The sequence below is a fragment of the Hydra vulgaris genome, chromosome 12 (genome assembly GCF_038396675.1).
Source record: "Hydra vulgaris chromosome 12, alternate assembly HydraT2T_AEP".
Lineage (NCBI taxonomy): Eukaryota > Metazoa > Cnidaria > Hydrozoa > Anthoathecata > Hydridae > Hydra > Hydra vulgaris.
The window spans coordinates 13,592,501-13,619,133 of record NC_088931.1 but is presented as its reverse complement, the minus strand read 5'-3'; the positions used below and the strand labels follow the sequence as shown (position 1 = coordinate 13,619,133).

Here is a 26,633-nt window from a genome sequence, read left to right as displayed (position 1 = left end):
TTTTACTTTAAATTTTAAAAATTTAAGAGAGTATAACAAGTTTTGTTAAATTCTCTCAATGCTACAAAAGGGAGATTTTACCCTATTATTCTAACGTCACGATATATCAACCTTATATCTTAAATATATCATATCATCTTTATCTTTTAAATATACCTGAATTTAGTAAACAAAGTTAACAGATCTTGATACAGTTTTATTTAACAGTATTTTATGTAACTGGGATGTGGTGGGGAGTTCAATCCCCATCATGTCACTGTTAGTACTGAGCTCAACTTGTTTCTACACGAAGAGTTGAGAAGGGTTGTAACCACAATTAAAGTAGCCTGTAGTACACAATAAACCACAATTAAAGCAGCCTGCTATCTTTTATATATCAAAATTTAATATATTCAAAAAAATTGTTGATGTTTATATGAACAAATTTCTAACAAAACTGTTTTAACTTTTAAATTCACAAACTCTTGACTGTGAAAAAATGTTTTAATGTTTATTTTTTGAGTAAACAAAAAAAATTTTAATTTATTGTTTAAATTGTTTTATGAGTGTTTATCAAACAATTCTAATTAGCAAAATATATATAGATTTTACTGACTGTATTCAATTGAATAATCTTAGAGCAAAAACTTTATAAAATTCGTTTATTCATTTTTTAGCAATAAAACCAACTCAATTTTAATTTGTGTGTGTTTGTGTAGTCACAATTTTATGTGTTACAAAACAGAGAAAAGTTTTATAAAACACAAATTTATGGTTAAAATTAAAAAAATTGTAAAACCAGTTTTTATATATATATATATTTTTTTATTTTTAAAATCAATTTAAAGTATTTAATATATAACAAAATTTCTTTTATTTTTGACACATTTTTAAATATTTAAAAATTACTTAAAAATTACTTCACAAAACTCGGTGATTTCCAAATAATCATCACTTTTGTTCATAATTCATAGGACAAAACCTCAGCTCAAAATAAAAAGGTAATATATGGCGGTACTTGATTCAGTTGATAAACACTTAATAATAATATAATATTTTGTTTCCAAAAAATATAACCTTATCTTGTTCATCTATATTAGCACCTTGTCCAATAAGAAGCTGCACAAGCTTTAGTTGTTTATTTCCTGCTGCAAAATGAAGTGCTGCTCTTCCATTTGCACTTTTAGCTGAAATTTGATCAGCTGAGCGACTTAATAGTAGGCTTACAACACTTGCATGGCCTTCTATTATCGCTAAATGTATTGGTAACAAACCCTAAAATGTGCAGAGCGAAAAAAAAATTTAATCAAAATAATTTTCTTTGCTTTAGTTATCGCAGTTATTAAACCAACCTTTTTAGATGTTGGATGATCAATTACAACGTCATCTGAATTTAGAAGCTGTCTTACAATTGTCTCGTGTCCATTTTTTGCTGCATAATGTAAACAAGTAAATCCATACTAAAAAGAACACATTATTTAAAATGTTCCAATCTCATCAGAATATTGTTATAAAATGAAATCTTTCTATTACACATATAATAAAAATCATTATATGTTTGTACTGAATTAATATAAACTATATTACACACTAACTACAAACAAACATATATTAACATAAATCACATCAACTTAGCTATTTATACAAATCAATTTTGGTTTTATGATATGGTCACTTAAAACTCTAATAATAGTTCATTATTTCTGCCAACTTATAGATTTTTTTTAGATACATAATCTTATAGGTATATTTTCTTGATACACAATATACCTATAAGATACTGCCACTTAAACTCTTAGCTGAAAGTCTTTCTATAGCTTTTTTAGGAATCCAAAAATATTTTTTGTCCCAAAGTATATCAAGTTGGTTCTCAGAAGTAGCAAAATTTTATAGAAAACCAAAAATAAGTAGTAATTAATAAAAAACTTTTTGAAATCTATTGCATAAAAAACTCACATTTTCAAGCAAAAAGTAAAAATAAGCATTTTTTTAAACGTTTTTTAACACTATCTTCTTTAAGAAGGTTACATTTTAACAAGATCATTTTTTCACTAAAAATTTCACTTCTTTTGAGACCCAACTTGAAATACTTCGGGAGTAAAATATTTTCGGTAATATATGGCACCCACCTTGTTGTTGGAGCATAACTTTTTTTTAAACTGATTGAAATGTGATTTTCTTAATCAGAAACAAAATGTTCATTAGTTTCTACTAAAAGCCAAAAAAAAATTTTTTGTCATTACACTAGTATATATTTTTATATACATATATGTGTGTATATATATATATATATATATATATATATATATATATATATATATATATATATATATATATATATATATATATACATATTTATTGATTGATATATATTGTATACTGTTGGAAATACAGCTTTTGTCTGTATAAGAGTGATAAATATTTTTTTACAAAATAGGTCAAAATATATTAAAAAATTAAAAGAAAAAAATACAACTTTATTATAGAACTTAAAGTTTCATGCCTTTGCAAAAAATCATCAGATGATGTGGCTTGACATCAGATGTCTTGGCAACGCTAAATTTGAATTTTTTATAAAAAATAATATGGTTGATGATTGCTGAATAATATGGTTGATGATTTCTGAATAGCAAATAACTTTAAATTCAAATATAAAGTTGTATTTTTTCATTTAAATCATATATATATATATATATATATATATATATATATATATATATATATATATATATATATATATATATATATATATATATATATATATATATATATATATATATATATATACTTTTTGCTTGTGGTTTCATGCTTATCATTAGGTTCACATAAAATTTTAATCAAAAAAATTTGACACACAAGAAATAACTCAAACTTTGTATTTAAAATTGTTGATACGGTTTATTGTTTCGTTTTATTATAAGTCCAATTTATATTTAAGCATAAATTTTTTTTCAATAAAATCCAACAAATAATTATTGTAATTAATTTAAAAAGTCATTTAAAAAGCAATATTAAAATAAAACAAAAATTTATTTCAATAATTTTACTGTACAAGTAACAAGCAAGTTAAGAAAATAAATCACCATACAACTGAGAACAATATCCTTTTGACATAAACCTTTGATGCATGTTTTGGCCAAATAGTTTTGTTAGTATAGATTTATGCCTGGTTTCAAATACATATATGGTGTTAGAAGCTTCAGAAACTAATTTAACACACCTCTCAACGCTCTGGGAATGAGAGGGGAGGTCTTGAATATTAGGTTTAATTTTACTTTTAATGAATGTGTAAATATCTTCATCAAAAAATTATTTTGTAGTTGGTGGCTCAATTTCCATATAAGCAAGATCAGTAATATTATCAAATGGATACAAACCTGGCTAATGGAGTTAAATGTAAAAAAATGTAAAGATCTCGAAATTCTAATCTCTGAGAATCTTAAATATGCTCAACAGTGCAACATAGCTGCAAAAAAAGCAAATAATATGCTCGGAATTCTTAAACACACATTCATATCAAGAGACATTGACATTTGGAAAAAAATTTATACTGCATATATTAGACCACATCTGAAGTTTGCCATACAAGCTCGGAACCCTCACCTTAATAGTGATATAAAAATAATTAAAAAGGTACAATGCAACACCACAAAAGTTCCTCGAGCTTTGAAAAATAAAGACTATAAAACTCAATGTAAAATCATGAAATTAACTACTTTTGAAGACAGACAGAAAAGAGGCGATTTTATTCAACAATATAAGTCTTTCAACAATTTAAACCTAATTAATTAGCACATAAAGCCTCTATACCCAACTCGTATGTCGGCCACACAAAAGTGACCGACATACGAGTTGGGTATAGACGCATATACTCAGCTGATGACGAGTTTTGATATCGAGCTTGTAGCATTCCAATTCAGTTGAAGGATTTTCTTTTCTATTCCATAACAGCTTTTGTTTCTTATTCATTAATAAAAATATCGTTACTTTCAAGAAAAACTTGCTAAAAACAAAAAAAAAAGTAATTATGCTTAATTAAAATATAACTTTAAATGATACCACATAACACATTTTTTAAAAAAGCTTTGTACACAGCTGCCTGATAAATTATAAATAAAAGAACTAATTTTAAAAAGTTTACTGTTTTCTGAGAGTGATTATTGTTTCAAATCCGAGAGTGATCTGCTCATCATTATTTTTAATCATTGCATAGAAAAATTTGCAGGTATCAAACAAAAAGCATTAACTTGAACTTTTTTTTTATTATTTTTACATCATCAAAATTAATAAGATTCAATTGATTAATAGTGAAAAACAGAATCTGGCAGTTTGAAAGATTTCTTTATTTGAAACCATGATGGAGCATAAACTTATAACATAAAATAATATAATGGGTAAGCTTTTTCAGACTTGCATTTGGAGAAACATCTTGAGTGTATAAACAAAAAATTTGTTTAGAAAGGGTTAACCATCAAGCATGATTCGGTGGACTTATTTTACAATTAGCCAATTAGTCATCAATTTCACTTCATCCAAATGCTTTACAATATTCGTAGAGAATTCTTTGATCTTTAAAATATTATATATAATATTTTAAAGATCATAGACTTCTCTATGAATACATATATACATTACAATAAACTTTATCTTTGTATTACAATATACTTTATCTTTACAATACTCATAGAGAAGTCTTTGATCATGACTAATATCTTTTAATATCACTAATATATCTGAAATATTTAATATCATCTGAAATATATCCTTCAGTGATAGAAGTTTGAATTGCTTCAAACTCTACTTGAGGTTGTCTATGAACTCCTTCAGAGCATCTATTCTCAATTGGTCGACTAAAATTTTGTGGACCGGTTTTTTTTTCATCTAACTTTTCAAAAAGGGCTTTTAGTGGGAGTTCATACTGATGAAGGCTACAGCCTAATGTAGGAAGTTTCCTTCCAATCAACTCTTTAAGATTACCACCAATGCCACTCCTCCAACTTTAAAAAAAAATTAATGCAGCTGACTGAAAAAACACATGAAAGTTTTTAACACACATATAATATCTTGATTTAATGATCTTTGATTTACTTATCTTGAAAATTACTTATATCAAAATGAAATATGAAAGCTAAATATTTTAGAACAGAAGATTTCAAAAGAAATTTAATACTTATAAAATAAAGATTAACTTTATATAACAATATATATATATATATATATATATATATATATATATATATATATATATATATATATATATATATATATATATATATATATATTGCCAAAACAACAATATGACAAAAAAAAACAAAAAAACAAAAAAACATAAATAAGTCATTTAATTCTCATTAACCATTTAAAAAAAAATGTTTTATAAATAACAAATAAAATGCTTAAAAATAAGAAATCTAAGCTTAAAGCTAAAAACTAGTCACACTTTCAACAACAAAATATATATTCAAGTTTGGACATACCTCAGTTTCAGCTGGTATTTTTCCAGCAGGGCACTAAAAAAATATAAATATATGTATAAATAAATAGATATTAAAACATTAAATTAAAACATGTTGCAATATGTTTTATGTTATAACTGCATACTGTTGTTTTTACTTTTTCAGAAATTAAAAGCTGATTGTTTAATAGCAAATAATAAAATACACAGAAAATGTTCTTTTTAACATTGAAATTAAACTTATTAGTAAATTGTTTAACATCTATCATATAATGGCATGCATTATATTTTGCCATGTATCATATTATGGCAGGTATCATTTTTTAGCATCTATATTTGGTAATTTTGAAATGTATTATAGGCTAAACACATAGTAAAAGCCAATACCTTAAAAGTAAGTAACAGAGAAATCTTAGCATTAAAAAGGATAATTTATATACTATTTTACATTAAAAAAAACTTTAGAATTACAATTAGAATTGACAAAAAAAAAACTTTAGAATTTTTGAAAATAGACTGGACTTTTTGTTAAAATGAACTTTAGAGCTTTTAAAATAGATAAGACATTTTAAAATAAATTTTATTGCTTTAGAGGTTCTTTATAGACATGTCTGATTTTTACCAAACTCTTTGAAATTGTTTACAATAAAATTTATGTTCAAATTAATAAATAATAGAAAAATAAGTAATTTAAAAATTTTTAACAATACTTATTCAAACAAACTTTTTAATTAAAACACAAAAATTAGTTGTTTTTTTTTTTAAGAAAGAGTTGGTTGCAACTGCAAAAATCATTTCCCCATATTTGTAATACGACACACTATAATCCGCTATAGTTTAAAAAAGTTATTTAACAAAGAAGTTTTTTTAACCTCACTAGCAACACTTGCTGATGCTTTCAATAGAAGATCAGCTAAACTACCAGCTTGGTCAAATTCTGCAGCCAAATGCAAAGGAGTCATACCTGTCTATAAATAAAAAAAAACATAATGTTAAATTGACTAATCAATTATTAAAATTTAAACATGTTTTCAGCTAGTTTAATATTCTTTTAAAAACATTAAAGTAGATACTTTAGAACTGCGCCTTAAACTACCTTAGAACTTACCTTAGAACTAACTATATTGAAAGACATTCTTCCTTTAAACATCTCAATTGCATTTCTGGAACCATATTTTGCTGCAAGATGAAGAGCAGTAAATCCATCTTTGTCTTCATCTAACAGCGAGACACCTTGATTTATTAGTAGTTGTATGATTTCATTATGATCACCCTCTGCAGCTAAATGAAGGGGTGTCCTCAATGTCATCTAAAAATATATCAATTCTAAAGCAACATGAAATGTGTACTACTAGATTTTTTAAGAGAGAAATTCTTTCTCCTTATAGCAAAAATCTATATTTATTTCAAGAGAAATGACAAATTCTTTATCTTACCTTACTTTTAGCAAATGCAATTGAGCTGTTAACTTTTAATAAAGCATTAAAAACTTCATAACTACCCTTTGCTGCAGCAATATGAGCACATCCATTACCATCCTTAATAATGTATGTAAAAAACTGTTATTTTACCTCAATGTTATATATAACTATATATCACTTGTATTATTTTTATTATAACTATATATCACATGTTTTATTGTTATTGTAACATATCTCACTTGTATAGTTTCTATAAACTATATAAAACCTAATATTGATTTATGTTAAGTCTAAATAGTTGAAAAATTAGTAACCATTATCTAGTAATATTGGGCTTGATTTTCAGTTAATAATAATTTAAGTAATGTTTTTTGTTTTTTTATAATATTGAAAATAACTATAATTTTTTTCTTTAAGCTTATTTTAAATATTATTTAAACAATGTTTTTTAATAATTCTATCTAGAATTTTTTCAAAAAGACTACAGATTTTATTTTGTTTTAAGATTTTTGAAAACATTTAGATAAATAACAATAGAGTAAATAGTAACAGAAAAAAAAAATTTTTACATATGGATTAATTTGCTTTACCTATACACATTACTTTATTTTAGATTTGAAAATTAAGTTATTTATAATTTAAAATGCCATTAAAAAGTGAAAAAAAGAAGGTTGGAACATTGAGTAAAGAAACTAAAGTTGAAAACGGTACAAAGGCTACTTGTGTTATTATCTTATTTTGCTTAGCAACAAGATAGAACAGCTTAAATCCTATTTAAAATATTGTCAAAAGAAAATATAGGTTCTACACAAGCATACAAAAGGTGACAATGTCAATATGTCAAAATATTAAAAAAAATTGTGATAAAATATAAAATGCATGTAAGAGTGCTCCTAGAAAAAAGTTTTAATATAGTAACAACTAAATGATGGATCAGCTCAACCAAAAAGAGACAACAATAACAATATTAGATGATGAATCGAGTAATCTTACCATGAATCAATTATTGATCACAATACTTAAATCTAAACTTATATGTATAAATGATTTTGCATCAAGTAAAATAAAAACAACCAAGTACTGCATCAAGTAACTCATGTTTTTTAATTAAAATTACACTTTTATAGTTTCTTATAAAAGTTAATAAAAATCTATTTTTTATTGCATAATTAAAAAATATAGATGACAAATAATATTAAAAATTAAATCAATGTTGATAAATAAATAACAAAACTTAAATTTTTTATAGATTTTTCTTTCATAGGTAAACAATAGGTAACAATCTTTTTTTTTTTGCACCTGGGTTAATTTAGCTTAAACTAAAGGATTATAATGTGTTTTCAACAAGTGTGATAAGCAACCAACAATGATGATGAGAAACCAAACAACATTGTGCAGTGAATGTCAACATTAAACATAAAAATTAGTTTAGAAAAAAAGGCCTAAATGATTTTGCAAATTTATTTCTCAATTTCAAACATGCCTTATATCTCTGGATTAGTTGAAGGAACATTTTTTCATTTCTCAAAAGAAGTGAACTTTTATAAAAATTTCGAAAATAATAAAAAAAATTTATGAAAACACAAATTAAAAAAAGTTTATTTAAAAAAACTATGAAAATATGTACTTATTTACTTTTTGTTAAAAAACAATAGTTTTTAAGCCATAAAATTTAAAGTTAGTAATCTTTAACAATTTTATAATTTAACATTAAAAATGCTATTAAGAAAAATTTTTATGTTATAAATAAATTTTAACCAGTGATCTTTTCTAAATTTTTAATTTACGCGAAAGCTTTAAATAAAATAAAAAATTAATTATAGTGATTGTTTGAAATAAATGTATTTTGTGTAAATTAACAAATAATGTTATATTTAAATTTTTTTTATTTAGGTATGCTTTTTTTATAATAAATTTAAATACAATAATTTGTTTCAAATTATTTTCCATGTCTTTCTAAAAATCTTTTGAAAGATCATCTTTTAAGTTACTTTAAATTATGAATAAGTTAAATTCCATTGCAATGGAATGATTTATTTGCTTTATATATTTTGTTTTTATTTTTACAAAGAATTGTTTCAAACTTTGTTTTTTTAACTTGACTAACAAATCAGAGCATGAAATGATTAAAAATTACTATTTTAAATAGATTGCAGTTTTTTTTTTCACAACTTTCTTTTTGCAACTTTTTGGGAAAAATAAATGTTTAAACAATTCAAAAATAATATTTATAACACTTTTTAGTAATCTAAACAAAATTTGTTTATTTATTAAACAATCGTTGAAAGTAATTTGTAAAAGCATTTTGTGTAACTTTAATAAAACGTTTCAATAAATTTTTTAGTAATGTAACAAAAAGTAATTTTCGCTTCGAGTTTAAGTTTTTTGAACTTTATTTTAGTGCTTATATAATTTCTTTTTCGTAAGGAATTGTTTTCTTTTTTCATTTTTTAAAATTTTCTTCCTAGCTTAAGTTTAGCGAGTGTCTCTTTTGTCAGCACATTTCTAAAATGTTTAAAAATCATCTAAACATCTAAACAGTCATGGTCAAGTTGTCAAAAAATAAAATAATTTGCATGGTCAGCAATAGCACTCAATCGCAAGTTATTCCCGTCTAAGCCTTATATATATATATATATATATATATATATATATATATATATATATATATATATATATATATATATATATATATATATATATATATATATATATATGTGTATATATATATATAAATATATATATATATATATATATATATATATATATATATATATATATATATATATATATATATATATATATATATATATATAGTTATATATTTTATGAAAAAGTTATTTTACAAATATTTACATATAGTAATAATGTAAATCTTAAGTAAACAAAAAAATGTCTTCCTACATAAACAAATAACACAAAAAAATACAAGATATTAACAGTATTTCAAAATGTCTTCCTACGTAAACAAATAATACAAAAAAAAAGAAGATATTAACAGCATTTAAGCTTGGTAAAAAAAAAAAATCATTTATACAGTTGAAAAAAGAAATATAAAAATATAAACACAAAATAAAAATTAATAAAAAAAAACATTACCTTGTTAATTAAACTTGCTAGATCAGGATTTATTTCTAAGAACATCTTGACAATTTCAGGAAAATTGTTTTCTGATGCAAGGTGTATTGGGGCAGCATGATTCTATACAAAAAATATCAAATTTACAGCTGCAATCCTTATTTGTATAGCTTAACTTTGTAAGAAATATCAAATTATAGGTTGCAAAGTAATTAATGCATTTTGAATTAAAAAAATCAAAACCTAATACATATATATATAATATATATATATATAAAACCTAATACATATATATACATCAAATATTATAAAAAATATATATGTATATAGATTTAATAATCAAGACTCTTAAAGCTGTGCATAAAAGAGCCACTAACTTGTGCCTTAGCCTTTAACTAATCACCCAAGATTAGCATCAATTAATATTCAATCATTGGAGGAAAGACAGATCCTAATCAGTACATCAAGATGTATGACAGCAAAGATAGCCATTGTACACTAATAATCAACCCACTTCCCTCAGTTCTAAGCTCAAACTGATCAAAAAGAGAATTCTTCTACTGCAGAACTCTAATTTAACTTCAATGACAAGGTATTTTGCTAATACTTTTATGTTAGTATTATTATACTGCTTTGAATCAAAATATTTGTACGTTTTAGTTCTAAATTTATCTGATATGATTTATATAAACAAATAAATTTTTAAATAAGAAAAGTATTTTGTCTTATTAAAAAAAAGTAACCTAAAAATTAGTTGCTCTTCTTATTTACTTGAATTTACTTAAAAAAAATTTTAAAGATTTTTTTTTTAACTCATAAAGTTTAGCAAAGAGAAAAATTCAACTCAAAGTTTTAAACTAAAGAAATTTTTTTTATTCAAATTTTGACATTTTTGTTATGTAACTTTACATGACATATGTAATGAACACTCCTAAAATTGTATATAGATAAGTAATGACAACAACTCATGGTATATAACTTTTTTATGATGAAGTTAAAAATTTTAAAAACTCATGCAGCGAGCTAATCTGCCAAGCTATAGTGTCGATATATAAATGTTAAAAAAACAGTTTATAAAGTTTATAAATGTAGTATAATGCATTAATTGTGTTTAATTACAAACTGCGTATTTTAATTGTAGTTATTTGTAGTTAAGCACTTTCCAAGTATTTATTTTAGTATTGTTTGTCAAACAAAAATTGGCACAAAAATAAAAACTACCAAGACACCAAGTTTGTTTTTAAATTAATGGGGCTTTCCCAGTATTCTTTCATTTATCTAGGAAAATAATTTTATTATAAAAAAAAATCTTTTTGGCAGAAGTTTGCTCCAAATCAGCTGTTAATAACTTTAAACCTGAGATTCAAAAAAGTCACTTGATAGACAAAAATAAAATGGCCTAATACCCAAAATTACCTTTAAAAGTAGAGGAATAAAGCTTTAAATATGTTTAATAGATCTCCAGCAAAGCAACTGAAGCCTGAAATGCAGACATATTTCAAAACTATAAAAATTCAGATTTTATTGATGATTACATGTTCACATTATACATTTTGCTCCTCACTGATAATTTTATTGAAGATTCAGGCAACACTTATACTAGAAAAATATGTATATGGCTAAACTGCTGATACTTTTTATTAACCTGGATAAAATTAAATAATTTCTTTCTAACAGCTTTATTAAAGTCATCCTCAAAGGCCTATACTCTTCCTCATTTATAGTAACTTCTGGGGTACATTAAGATTCTCTCCTTGGTCCTGTTTTGTTTCTTATCTACATTAATAATCTTCCTGAAAACTTTACATCTAAAAAGGTTTGCTGATGACTTTAAATTCCTGTCTTGACAAAGAGTCTCTTTTTGATTGCTTATATCGCTTTACTTCTATAACAGATTGGGGCTTGCAGTGGCTTGTGAATTTTAACTCCAACAAAACTCAGTTATTTACTGCAAACAACTTAAATGTATATAAGTATGTTTTATATTGAAAAATTATTTATTTTCAATATAAAACATTATATCAAAAAAAAATTATTTATTTTCTATATAAATTATTTATATCAACCCTAAAATTTTTCTTAAAAAAACATCAAAAGTCAAAAGAAGCTAGAGATGAATTTTTTTCACATTTAAAAGTAAAAAAAAGAACATTAACATCATTTAAATGATATTAAGAATATTCATAATTCATAAAAACACAGACCAAAAACTTTTTATTATTGTTAAATTAATAAAATTAATAAAAATTTTTTTTACCATATCAACACACATTGGATCAGCACCTAACTGGATTAAAGCCTTGCACGATTGCAAATATCCTTTTTCTGAGGCCATGTGTAGTGCAGAGCGCTTTATCTAAAATAATAACAAAGATGAGGTAAAAATATGAGAAAAGCAAAAAAATAACATGAGACATACTCACATGCTAAAAACAAAAATTCAAAAAAGAATATAGGATTATTTGTATTTACATTTATTTATTTACATTATTTTGTTTTTTATGTCTTACCAAGGATAGCACATCTACAGAAGCGTGGTACTTTTTTACTAACATCTCAACAAGTTGGCTATGTCCGTTAGCAGCAGCAAGCCCAACAGAAGTTGCTCCAAGCTAAAATTAAAAAAATAATTAACACTTTTTAATATTTCAAGACAAATGAAAAAAAAATTTTAACTTTTATTTTTTAAACCAAAGTTTAAAAAAATAAAACCAAAGTTTTAAAAAATAAAACCAAAGTTTTAAAGAATAAAACTTAATTTTTCTGGTTCAAAGCACTAACATTTATGTGGCAGTATTTATTGGCTATTTCACAACTCTTAAAGAGAAACATGACACTATTAGAGATGTTTTACATATATACTGCGATGACAATAAGTTAACTTTAAAAAAAAGATTTTATCATAGAAACAAGGTTTCAGACAATAGTCAGCAGTTAGGATGATTAATGCTGATCCTAATTTTGAGGACTAAAAATGAGAATTTTTGAATTTCCATACAGTTGACTCCCAACATTTAAAAAAAAAAGAGGAAAAATAATGCACAAAAAATCATTTTAAATTATTAGAAAAAACTTATGGAAACAATTGCAAATGGATATAAACTTTTTTATTCTTTAAAGCATGGCTTTTATTAATAATAAAATTTAAAATGAAAAAATAAAAAATTCTAAAAACTTAAAATGCATGTAAATAAACCTTGGTTTTTGCATCAATATAAGATTTCTTATCCATTATTAGTTCCACACAAGAAGTATGCCCAGTTTCACAAGCAACATGCAAAGCTCCTTTTCCATTCTAAATTCATATTAAATTTAAAAATTCTTTATTCTTTTAAAAGTGTTTTTTTTTTTTTTTTAAATAAAAAATGATAGTAGAAAATAACCTCATCAAATATATCTACTCGAGCATCATTTTCAAGAAGTATATGAACAATATTTGGATAACCATATTTGCTGGCTACAAAAAGGGCAGGCCATCCATCCTAATTAATGAAAATATAGACAAACATTTTAGTAATTTAAAAAATAGAAATAAAAAATATTTTAAATAAACACAACCTTCTTACATTGTTTGTTAAATTTGCAGCTTTGTATCTCTCTTTTGAGGACATGGATGCAAAAATCATACATAGTATATCAGCATTGCCATTTTGACAACAATAATGTATTGGAGTTTCATTAGTCTAAAAAAGATTACTAATAAGTGAAAAGATGGATTTAAACACCATAGATTCAACCATAGATTAAATCTATGATCCAAAATGAAAAACCTAAATAGTAATTATATTAATTTATTTTTTAACTGATAACATGTTGTTTGTTTTTTTGACTAAAATTTATTTTATTGTGGTATTGACAAAGAACAACAAAAGTTTATTCATATTTGAAAAAATTCATGTACTAAAGACTGTTGATTCGACATTTGAATCACATTCTGTTAAGTTTAATTACAAAAACACATGCATCAGTGCATATATATATATATATATATATATATATATATATATATATATATATATATATATATATATATATATATATATATATATACACATATATATACACATATATATACATATATATATATATATATATATATATATATATTTATATGTATATATATATATATATATAAACATATATATACATATATACATATATATATACATTTATGTATGTGTATATATATATATATATACATATATATATTATATATATATATATATATATATATATATATATATATATATATATATTAGGGTGTTAACTTTGACTATTTAGGTACTCCATATATATATTTATATATATTAGGGTGTTGACTTTTTGGTATCTCCAGTTTCCAATATAAAAAACAGATGAACTTTGATTTGAAATTAACTGAAAAGTCAATCGTTATATCTAATTTTAAAAAAAAGGTAACCCACCATGACCCTTGATTACACACTGGCTCCCATATATCAGTGAACTTTTTTTTCTTCAAAAGTATATCAACCTGGGTCTCAAAAGAACCAGAATTTTATAGTGATTTCAAATTTCATATTTTTTTCTACTTGAACAATTTTAAAAACAAACTTTGCAAATAAAATGCCATTAAAAATGACCTTTTTAATTTTTAGTTAAAAGTTGTTGTTTTTTGTATATAAAATTTAAGCAATTCATTTTTATTTAAAACCAATTATTATTTCTGAAATCTCTATGGAATTCTGGTTCTTTTGAGACCCAGGTTGATATACCATATATATATATATATATATATATATATATATATATATATATATATATATATATATATATATATATATATATATATATATATATATATATATATATATATATATATATATATATATATATATAAATAAATATATATATATATATATATATATGATTAAAGAAAAAAAAAATTCTCTGATATATGGGAGCCAGTGTGTAACCAAGGGTCATGGTGGGCGACCTTTTTCAAAAATTAAATAAAACCAATGACTTTTCAGTTACTTTCAAACCAAAGTTCATTTGTTTTTTATTTTGGAAACTGGAGATACCAAAAAGTCAGCACCCTTAATATATATATATATATATATATATATATATATATATATATATATATATATATATATATATATATATATATATATATATATATATATATATATATATATAACAGTCTTTAGTTGTTCAACAGTTAAAAAATAAATTAATATAATTACTATTTATGTTAGTGTATTTAATAAATTAATATAATTACTAATTGTGTTAGTGTATTTTACAAATTTGTTTTTGTAATTTTGACTTATGTGTTACTTTAAATATTATAAATTGTAGAATACTTTTACATTATATAATCTTTTTAACATTCTCAAAAGCAACATGTATCCAACTTGGCTTATAATTAAAATTTTTAATTCTTATCTTGCCAAAAAACTATTTCCACTAATCTATACAGTTCCAAAAACCAAGAAGTCATGAAAAACTATTTTACACATACTTATGTTGGCAATACATCTGATCAAACAAAAAAGAGTGTAAACTCTATCATTAAAAAATGTTGCAAACCTATAAACTTTAATTTAATGTTTACCTCTTTTTAAATTTCTAATATGTTTTCACCAAAGGATTCTCTTCCTGCAGAGTTCAAATCATCTGTTGTTTATAAATTTGTATGCATTAGATGCAATTCCTGTTATAAAGACAAAACTTCTTGCCATAACAAAACACAAATGATTGAACACTACAGGAGAGATAAAAAACTCACACACAAACAAACATCTCCATACTAATAACAATTGTTTTAATAATTATAATCATGACTGTTTCTCAATATTGGATTTTGCCTCAAATAAACTTGAGTTTAAGATTAAGGAAAGTTTGTTCATTGAATGGAACAACCCAGATATGAACAAACAATTAAACCATTGTAAAATATCACTTTTCACATAATAGCTACCATTTTATTAATCGTTAACCTTTTGTTAAATAACTTAATACCTTTTTTATTGTATTTTTTGCTATTGCCTATTTTGTCGTAATTAATAAACACTTTTTTTTAACCCAACTGAAGATGACTATAAAATAGTCCAAATATGTATTGTTGTTTTATTTTTAAAGGAAAAAATGAATGGTCTTTTATATAAATACGTGGAAAAAATTTGTTTTATTTCCTAATTGTTTTATATATATATGTATACATATATATATATATATATATATATATATATATATATATATATATATATATATATATATATATATATATATATATATATATATATATATATATATATATATATCAGGGGCTATTCTAAACCCTTTCGATAGCTCAGACGGTATTTGGGCGCTGCCCAAATTCAGAAATTAAAGACTCTTTAAGCAACAAATATTGTTTTTTTTTTCACACACACACAGATATATATATATATATATATATATATATATATATATATATATATATATATATATACCAATAAGTGCATAAAAAACTGAAATGCTTTTTTAAAGGCACAAATACTGCATAAGAAAAAAAAATTAAAGAGTGGCAATTGAAATGTAAATGTTTTTAACAAGAGTGACCTAGTTGATTGGTTTTTAAAAAAAAAGACCTTTTTCTAATAAAAAATGCCATTATGAAAATATAAATTGATAACACTCTGTCATAAGTCTTTATGTTAGTCAATGCCATGTCTTCTTATCAAAGTCTTATTTAAACTACTTATTTAAACTTCAGTTTATACAAAATAAAAAATAAAAACAGTTATAAAATTTGAAAAAGAATGCTTTAATTTTCAACATTTATCAATATAACATTTTTATTTTGTTTCTTTTTATATTAAGCAATGAATTATATAACTTATATATTAATTATAATGAATAAGATAAATTTGCCTTAATTAAATGTTTTGTTTGTCACAGTTAAACGTTTAAAAAAAAAAAATGTAGTTATATTAACACTTTTATTGTGGAATGTTCAATTTTTATAATAATTATTTAACTTGTTGCATTCTATTACAAGTAAGAAAGTGTAAAATATTATTTTTATAAGCAGTAAAAACTTTGATAGCACTTTGTTTTTCAAAATCTCTATTAAATAAACATATATAATTGTATATATATACATATATATAACTATATATATATATATACATATATATATATATATATATATATATATATATATATACATACATATGTATATATATATATATATATATACATATATATATACATATATACATACATATATATATATATATATATATATATATATATATATATATATATATATATATATATATATATATATATATATATATATATATATATGTATATGTATTTATATGTATACTTATATTTATGTGTATGTATATATATTTATATATTTATAATTAAATATGTGATTATATAATTATATATATTCACATATATAATTATGTATATATATAAATATATATACATACACATAATATATGTATACATAAAAATACAAACATATATACATATATATGTAAGTATTTAGGAGAAAATACTACAATATATTTCAAATAATAATACAAATTATTATACTTATTTAAATACTTATTTAAATTCAGGTACAAAGAAATAAAAACTATATATATATATATATATATATAAATATATATATATATATATATATATATATATATATATATATATAACTAACATCGTATTTTTATTGTCAAAAAAATATTCGACCAAACACATTATCTGTTTCATAATAAATTATTATATAACAAAACAATTATTTTAATACTTTGTTGGGCCCTTTGTTTGGATTACAGCTTCTAGACGTTTAGGCATTGATTCAACTAAAGATTTTGTTTCTTTTGATTGAATCTTTTCCCAGGCTTCTTCAATTGCCACTTTGAGGTTATCTTTTTTGGAAAATGACCGATCTCCAATTTTTTGGTCTAAAATTTCCCACAAATGTTCAATGGGATTAAGGTCCGGTGGTTGTGCGGGCCATTCTAAGACCTCAACATTATTTTCAGGAAACCACTTCTTGGTTTTATTGGCACTATGCTTGGGATTGTTATCTTGCTGAAATGTAAAATCAGATCATAGCCAAAGTTTTTGAGCAGGTGACATCAAATTTTGCTTTAATGTTTCTGTATTGCACCTGATCCATTATAGTATCAATAAATTGGAGTTTTCTGACACCCTTCCAAGCCATTGAACCCCATACCATTATGTTACCGCCACCATACTTGACAGTTCCTCTCACACTGCTTAATTTGTAGGCTTCTTTATCTTTTCTCCAAACTTTTTGGGCTTCATCAGATGATTTTAAGTTGAATTTTGATTCGTCGCTCCACAGGATCTTTTTCCAGAAACTTAACGGTATGTTTTTGAACTTCTTAGCAAACTCTAATCTTCTTTTTATGTGTTTCTTATTCAAATATGGTTTATTACACACAAGTCATCCTTGAAATCCCTGGTCTCGGATACGATTTCTGATTATCTGATGGGATAATTTGATTCCATAGTTCTCTTTAGCTTGCTCAGCCAGTTTTCGAGCAGAAGTGAAAGGATTTTTCTTGACTTGTATAATTAAGTTTCTATCAAAACTCTTAGAAGTCTTTTTTTTTCGACCCTTCTTTTGTGGCTGTTGTTCTGATCAAATTATACTTCTTCATTATGTCAGATACTGTATTATGAGAAATTCTAGTCTCTTGCTGCACCTGACGATAGGTTTTACCCTGATTGACAAGATCGACAGCTAAATTTCTCTGAGAAACAGTCCAGTAACGTTTACCTCCTACCATTTTACTTAAAAAAACATGAAACCTTTTTTTTTATACAAAACTTTTTTTTTTACTATAAGAAAACAGTTTTTTTTAATGCAATTTCATTAATTGTATAAAAATTTGCTAAAATATTTCAACAAATTTCACATAAAATTAATTAAACTTAAATATCGCTTGTTCGGATAATTTTTTTACAAGCCTATTCAATACTAAATTTCTTTTAGGACAAATAATAAACCAACTGAAGCATGAATCAAAAAATATGAACGCTAAATAACATACTATTCCCAATAGAATTAAAATAACAGACAAAGTACCGCTATTCATTATTTTTAGTTAAATTTAAAGCATAAACATTTTTTTTGGGAAAAACTTGTTTGGTCGGATAATTTTTTGAGACACTGTGTGTGTGTATATATATATATATATATATATACAGATGTATGTATATACATATATATATATATATATATATATATATATATATATATACACATGTATGTATATATATATATATATATATATACACATGTATGTATGTATATATATATATATATATATATATATATATATATATATATATATATATATATATATATATATATATATGTATATATATATATATATGTATATATATATATATATATATATATATATATATATATATATATATATATATATATATATATATATATATATATATATATATATATATATATATATATATATATATATATGTATATAAATATATTATAGGCCATCCCATTTTTACCCTCATGAACGAATTTTAAACATGGAGTGTCATAAAATATTCCTTAGTTATTGTTTTCTTAATGAAATTTTTTTTATTTTTTTTTTAGATGACTATTTATATTTGCAACACTCTATTTAAGTTTTTAAGGGCATTTTCAAATAATCAGTGCAAATAGAAATTTACAATTCATTAACTATGTAATAACGCCATTACAATGAATGGAAGGTTTTTTATCTATACTGATTGTGCGCATTTTTTTTACTATTATATTTGTTAACTGGTGGTATTTTAAAAATGTCTGAATTTGTTTTAAATTTAAAAAAAAAAAGGTTTTTAAACACAATAGCGTTGAGGCCCAATACACAGCAGTTAAAAACTTGTTAGATTCTTTTGATCTCATACAGTTCACCTAATTCAAGGCCTGGCTATTTAAAAAGGGTTTGTTCAAGATTAGCTGAGTTTCATGGCTGACCACTATTCTTGTTAACCTCCTGCCATCATGTTGGAGAGCTTCATATAGCTGTAGCCATAAATGAAATTGTTAAGCCAGAGAATAAACTATTTATATCATAAAACCAAAAAAGGTTTAAAAAAAAGTTTAAAATATTTCACTTTAGAATACCTTTTTGCAAAAATAAAATATATAGGTTTCTAATTATTTACATTTAGACTTTTGAGAAATACCACGATTATTGTGAACTTGCAGAAAAAAAAGCAGACCATTAGGTAAAAATTAACAAATATGGAGCTGTTTCACATGCCTTGAATTTCATGAAATTCAAGTTGCATTTCTTTAAAATTAGGCAGGTTTTTATTCTGAGTAATAAAATACTCAAATAGATAAATAGAATGGCTGACTACATTTCTCTTTCCTCGGTATCATGATTTTTGATCTGCGATTTTTCTGATTCTGCAATTCTTAAATTAAAACTTAATTTTATAAGTTTTGATATTTCAGTCATTATTTAATAATAATTTACGTCATTAAAGTAAATTGTTAAAAAAAATCGTTTCCAAAATGGTTTTAAGTCAGATGTAAATACAAAGAAAACAACTCTAAACCAATTTTTTTTTTCCACTGACAGACTTTTCTTAAAATCAGTAGAAATATAATAAAATGAAATCAATAGAAATAACACTTTGATTTTATCATGTCAAAATTAAATGTAATAAGTTTTTAGCAGAGTCATTTTAAACCTTATTTTATCTACATTGGATTATTTTTACTATACACTTTTAGGATCAACGAGACTATTGGAAAGTGTGCCATTATACTGAATATAAGTCTGCTGCAGAGGTGGTATTAAAAAAATTGTCTGGATCTGTTGACTGTAGTGCTGGTGTTAGCATCTTTTAACAGAGATCAATACATAAAAATAGTAAAATATTTTTATTAAACCCAAATGATTGTCAAAAATGATGCAAAAAGGAAAGAATCAAAACTGAAATTCTTCTGAAAGCAGTTTTTGTTGATAAAGACCAGCCACTAAGTCTTGAGTTGTATACTTCACCAGACCCCTGTTTTACTTTTGATATTCAAGATCAGAGTTTGATAAAAATGCCCATGGATGAGGCTCCCTTAAACTTTTTGACTAAACTGTAAAATTGTAAAATCCTTCAAAGTTAATAACAACTCACTAGAAGTTACAGCAAAATCATAAATCCATAAACCATAGTAAGAAATAAATTTCTCAACACAGGAAAAAAAAATTTTTTTTTTTTTCAACATCTTCGCTTAAAACAAGACTGTAAGCAATCACTATTAAAGTTGAAAGTTACTATAATTGAAAAAAATGAAGTTTATAGAGCAAGATAACAATTGACAGACTTAAAAGACTGCAAATTATTGGAATCAGGAATGCAAGATTAAAGAAACGATTTCCAAAGAAATGAAGTTTGAGGAAAAAAACTAGACAAATAAGAGCTTTTGGAGCACTTAGGAATAGTCACAGAAAAAGGATAAGACTTAACTGAATGACAAGTAACACGAGAATGAATTTTAGTAGATGGCACGAGAGACGCTAGCTTTTTAGAGCAGTGTCCATTATAGTATTTCTAAAAAAGAGAAAGAGAAGCAACATTACGACAATGAGATAATGGTTGAAGGTTAGCTGTAAGAGCGGGTCCAATGATGTTTACAATGCATTTTTGCACCTTGTCTAAAAGAGAAAGGACATCATTGGAAGATCCGCCCCATGCAGCAACAGTATTCCATACAAGGGCAGATTTGAAATTTAAAGAGATAAAGAATTGAATCCGGAGTAAGAAAGTGTTGAGCAAGATAGAGTGATGCAACCTTAGCAGATGCTAATTTTGCATTGGATTTGATATATAATTTCCAAGTAAGATATGAAGTAGAATTAATCCTAGAAGATAGAGAGTATATGACTTATCAAGTACATTCCCATTTAATAAATATGGGAAGATCTAAATTATTGCGATAACGATTAGCAAAAAAAACTTGGATTTTATCTGAATTTAAGTTCACCAGCCACTGTGAGCCCTATGCTGCAGCAGAATTGAGATCTTTCTCAAGCTCAAATGCCCCCTTCAAGCAACCAGAGAGTGTTGGCTTTTTATCAAGACAAGATTAAATGACAGTATGATCAGCGAACAATGCCACCTTACAACTGAGAATATCTGCAAGATCATTATTGTAAATTAAAAAGAGTATAGGGCCTAGAATAGAACCTTGAGGAATTCCTGAAGTTGCAGAATATGAAGAAGAGTGCTGTCCATCGAGGATAGCTTTTATACTACGATTGATAAGAAAGAATTCAATAGCCTTAAAGATGTTACCTGATAAACCATAAGAAAAAAGCTTAAGGAGAAGACCAGCATGCTAAACTTTATCAAAGGCTTTAGAAATGTCAGGAGCAATAGCTTTAGCCTCTCCACCTCTATCTAATGCATGATAAAACCTATCGGTTATAACTGTTAACAAATCAGCTGTAGAACGAGAAGATCAAAATCCATCTTGATGATCAGAAAGTTATTAGATTCAAGATAAGAAATTAAGTTTTTGTTGATTAAAGATTCAAAAACTTTGCTGATGATAGAAAGAAGACTAATAGGGATAACAGGTGCTGCTTTCCAGCATGCTGGAAACAAGACATTGATAAGCACTTCTTAAATAGTTTTGAAAGTATTGACAAAAGCTCCCAAGAACACTTCTGCAAGACTATAACAGGCATATTGTCCGGACCACAAGCTATAGAAGAGTCTAAGCAGAAAATCACTTTAGATACAGAAGCTGGAGTGATAGGAATGTCAAGCAATGGATCAACCTGTTTATTAGCAATATCAGGTAGAACACAACTAGTGCAATCAAGAGATGATATTGATGAAAAGCTCTTAGCAAACAATTCAGCTTTGTCTTTAGATGAGGTGACAAAATCTGAACTATACAAGATAGGTGGAATAACAGATTTGTCTTTTTTATTGATACTGTTAAAGATTCTCCAGAAGTCACAAGAGCCTTATTTTCGAAATGAAATACAAGATTTCATGACCTGAGAATAGCAGACTTTGGCATTAGAAAAACTTCTTTACAATTGTTTCTAGCAATAGTAAATAGACATCTGTTTTCTGGGGAATTGTTTTGCTGATAGACATGGAAGTAATGGTTTCAATTGGAAATTGCAGCAGCACAATATTAGGTAAACCAAGGAGAAAAGTGAGGTTTGACTTGAAATTGTCAAGATGGAATAAAAGATTTCATGCCAACCTGAATCCAAGAAGTTATGTAGGAAGCACATTTATCAGCAGGAAGACAAAAGATTTCTACCCGAGAGCCATCACGAAGAAAAACGTGGAAAGAGTCAGCTTTAAGGTAGTCCCAGTTGTAAGAAGTACAATCATAGGGGGATTTTGATGATAAAGAAGAAAGAGATAATAGTTTTAGAGAGATCAAACCGTGATCAGAAGCACCTAAGGGTGAATGTGGAGAAACTGAGCACTGATTAGGATCAGAAACAAGACATAACTAGATTAGAGAAGGTAAATGATTCGGATTGTCTGGAAAGCGAGTTAAAAAGTTGACTATTTGAGTAGAGATCGAGAAAGGCAAAAGTTGTGGGCCTTAACACTAGCAGAGTCATTGACACTAGAGCCAAGCAATTTGGTAATTCCATCTCTCTTTATCCATCAGCCAAATGATATTAATTGATGGATAAAAAGAGAGAGAAGGCTTGGTCAATTTGATCAGAAATAACATTGAAAAGAATGCAGCCTTGAGATAAAGGAGAGAGATATAGAAAAAAAGAGAAAGGCGATAGAGTGAAGTAGTTCTAAACGAAGTTAGTTTCCCAACAAATGGGTGAATTTTTACGAATGTAAATGCCCAGGCCAAGCATGTGACTACTGGAGTCTTTACGAATTAAATGTAGATAACCATCAACACTAAGATCATAAGACAAAACAGCTGAACTCAAATTAGTCTCACAAAGATCAAGTAGGTCTGGTAAACTTTGCAAGAGATAAGACTCAACAGAAGAAAAGTTACTTTGAAGACCTTGAATATTAGTGAATGATAGGTTTAGAGAACTTGTTGATGATAATGGTTTTTTGTGTTTTATAGTTTTTGATACTTTAGTCATTTTTAAATTTGTTAAAGAACTTGAATCAAAGCATAGATAGTACTCAGTACACTTATTAATAGCCCAAGCAATTGCCTCATTACTATTAATGAACCCTAAGCTGTAACAAAGGGCCCCAAATGCAGCCTTGATAATGCACACCAAAAATAAGAATAAGGACACCATCTATGCGAAACATAGCACTGTTAGTACTCTGATATTTGAAAGCTGTTAATGGAATCACTAGAACCAAACCATTTAGTGTGATGAGCATTAAAGTTACCAACAACAACGATATTGGCTAAAGGATAAAGAGAAAGGGCTTTGTCAATTTAAGCAATATAGAACAAAAAGAAAAGTGATAAAGTGAAGTGGTGCTAAATAAAAGCACACAAAGGAATAGTCTTCGATTTAAACTTAGTTTTCTGAAAAAGAGTTTTTACGAATGTAACTGCCCAAGCCAAGCATGTGAATATTAGAATCTTTACGAATTAAAGCAAGATAACCATCAACACTAAGATCACAAGACGAAACAACTGAATTCAAATTAGTCTCGCAAAGAGTAAGTAGGTCTGGTAAACTTTTTAAGAGATAAGACTCAACAGAAGAAAAGTTACTTTGAAGACCATGAATATTAGGGAATGATAGATCCAAATGTGGCCTCGACAATGCACACCAAAAGCACAAACAAGGACACCATCTGTGCACAACATAGCACTGTTAGTACTCTGATACTTTATAGCTGTTGATGGAATGAGTCTCTCTAACAGCTACCACAGAGTTCAGGAAACCTGACTACCAGCCAGTCTCAGAACCATAAAACTGAGTTTTAGAGCTGTACTCTCATTAGGAGATAATAGAATGAGTTGATTAGTGTAAAAACAGAGACACAAAAAAAATCCATACATTGAGTCAAGAAGATTCAGCATTCAACATCCTAAACTGGAAACAATGCATTATAAATTTATCTACACTAGCCTAATTGATAAAGAAGGAGTGCGAAGCTGGTCAACATATAGAATTTATTTGCCTCTTAAGTCTTTGCTTAGGAGGCTTTTTACAAGACAGTTGCCATATGCATTTAACACCTGCTTAAGATAAGTATTTTTATTGAGACACCATCTCTAACCTTTACTCGAACAAGAGCCCAAAGACAGGGGGTGTGTTAAGTAAGAGTTGGTATCTCCTATCCTTTGCCTAAAAAAGCGTATACTAAAAGGCAACAGGTCATGAAACAGGTTGTACTGGGTTACATGTTACCAGTAGCAGGATAACCTAACTTGACTAATCAAAAAAACCAACATTAAAACCGTTATATGTGCATTCAAGTTGGTCTACACCTATATAAATCTTTGGAGGTAGCTTTGATTTAATTTGACATAATATGTTAGAAGTTGATAAGTAGAGATCTTCCAAAATATTTTTATGCCAACTTTTTGAAACACACGTCTAAGAATTATGGTATTATTTGTGTTAATTTGTTGGCAGGATTTTGGTTGGAGTGGTTTATAATGTTTAAAATATCTAGAAGCTATTGCCAAAAATATCTATATTTAGTAAAATTAATAATCAGGAACTTAAATTCCTTTTTTATGTAATCACAAGAGCATAATGGAACAATAGTTGAGACTATAATTCGCATTGAGTAATCTTGATCACTTTTATGAGCTTTAATGCAGCTATATAACCCAGGTGGTATAGTATCAGAAAGATACTATACCACCTCGAATATATGGCAATACTTTTGTATGTCTATTTTTTATCTTTTTTTAATATACTTAGTGTTCATTGAACAAGACATAGAAACTGATTTGTGAGATCAAGATTGAATATTTTACAGTTACCAAGTTGTTCTTGAATTTTACTTACAGCTCAATGTGTTTAAAACAGCAAATCCGATACCCTTATCAAACCCATTATCAAATGGGTTGAATCCTTATGCTCTTTAACTGTACGTCTTTGGTTTATAGAAAAATTGCTTTTAATTTTAAAGTTTAAAAATTTAGTTAACTTCTTATTTATATTCTGTCTTAATAACTCAGAGGTTTTTACATTTTTCCATATAAAAATTTTTCCATATAAAAAAAAAACATAAATACAATGTGATAATATATATGTGGGGTTGCTACACCCCCACACAAATTATAGGAGCATCTTGTTCAACTTATACAAACTACATTAAATAAAAACCAAAAAAATAAAAATCTTTTGTATTAGAAGCAAAAGAACATTAAAAAGAACTATTAAAAATTAAGAAAAATTAAAAGAAGTAAAATAACTATTTAAAAAGAAAAAATTTAAATGACAGAAAAATTATTTCACAAAAAGTTGGGAATTGTTATTATTAACAATATAATAACAGTAGTTGTTTTGCAATCAGGAAATCTAATCAAATACATTAAAATTAAAAATTTATTTATGAAAAGATCTTAGAGTCAGGATAATTTCAGTTAGGTCATTTGTTTTTACAATTTTTTTAAAAGCAAAAGAATGGAGTATTTAAAGGTTTTCTTGCAAGAACTTATAAATTATGACTAGTGATAATATAGAAAAAGAAATTGAGTTCCTAATTAATATTTTTACAAAAAATGGATATTCTCAACAACAGCT

At 25.3% G+C, this 26,633-nt stretch overlaps 1 protein-coding gene across 3 annotated transcripts in view; it reads right to left on the bottom strand.

Moving 5' to 3' along the window:
• LOC105846758 (serine/threonine-protein phosphatase 6 regulatory ankyrin repeat subunit B) overlaps positions 1-26,633 on the bottom strand; it is a 100,260-nt gene that overhangs the window by 12,904 nt on the left and 60,723 nt on the right. For all 3 annotated transcript variants that reach the window (XM_065812255.1, XM_065812256.1, XM_065812257.1), the window contains exons 15-26: positions 13,500-13,616; positions 13,317-13,415; positions 13,130-13,228; positions 12,444-12,545; positions 12,191-12,289; positions 9,955-10,056; positions 6,871-6,972; positions 6,543-6,743; positions 6,307-6,402; positions 5,457-5,489; positions 1,332-1,439; positions 1,057-1,254 (exon numbers count right to left, since the gene is read on the bottom strand). In XM_065812255.1, the coding sequence (XP_065668327.1) occupies positions 1,057-1,254; positions 1,332-1,439; positions 5,457-5,489; positions 6,307-6,402; positions 6,543-6,743; positions 6,871-6,972; positions 9,955-10,056; positions 12,191-12,289; positions 12,444-12,545; positions 13,130-13,228; positions 13,317-13,415; positions 13,500-13,616 (1,356 nt within the window). The remainder of the gene's footprint in view (positions 1-1,056; positions 1,255-1,331; positions 1,440-5,456; positions 5,490-6,306; positions 6,403-6,542; positions 6,744-6,870; positions 6,973-9,954; positions 10,057-12,190; positions 12,290-12,443; positions 12,546-13,129; positions 13,229-13,316; positions 13,416-13,499; positions 13,617-26,633) is intronic.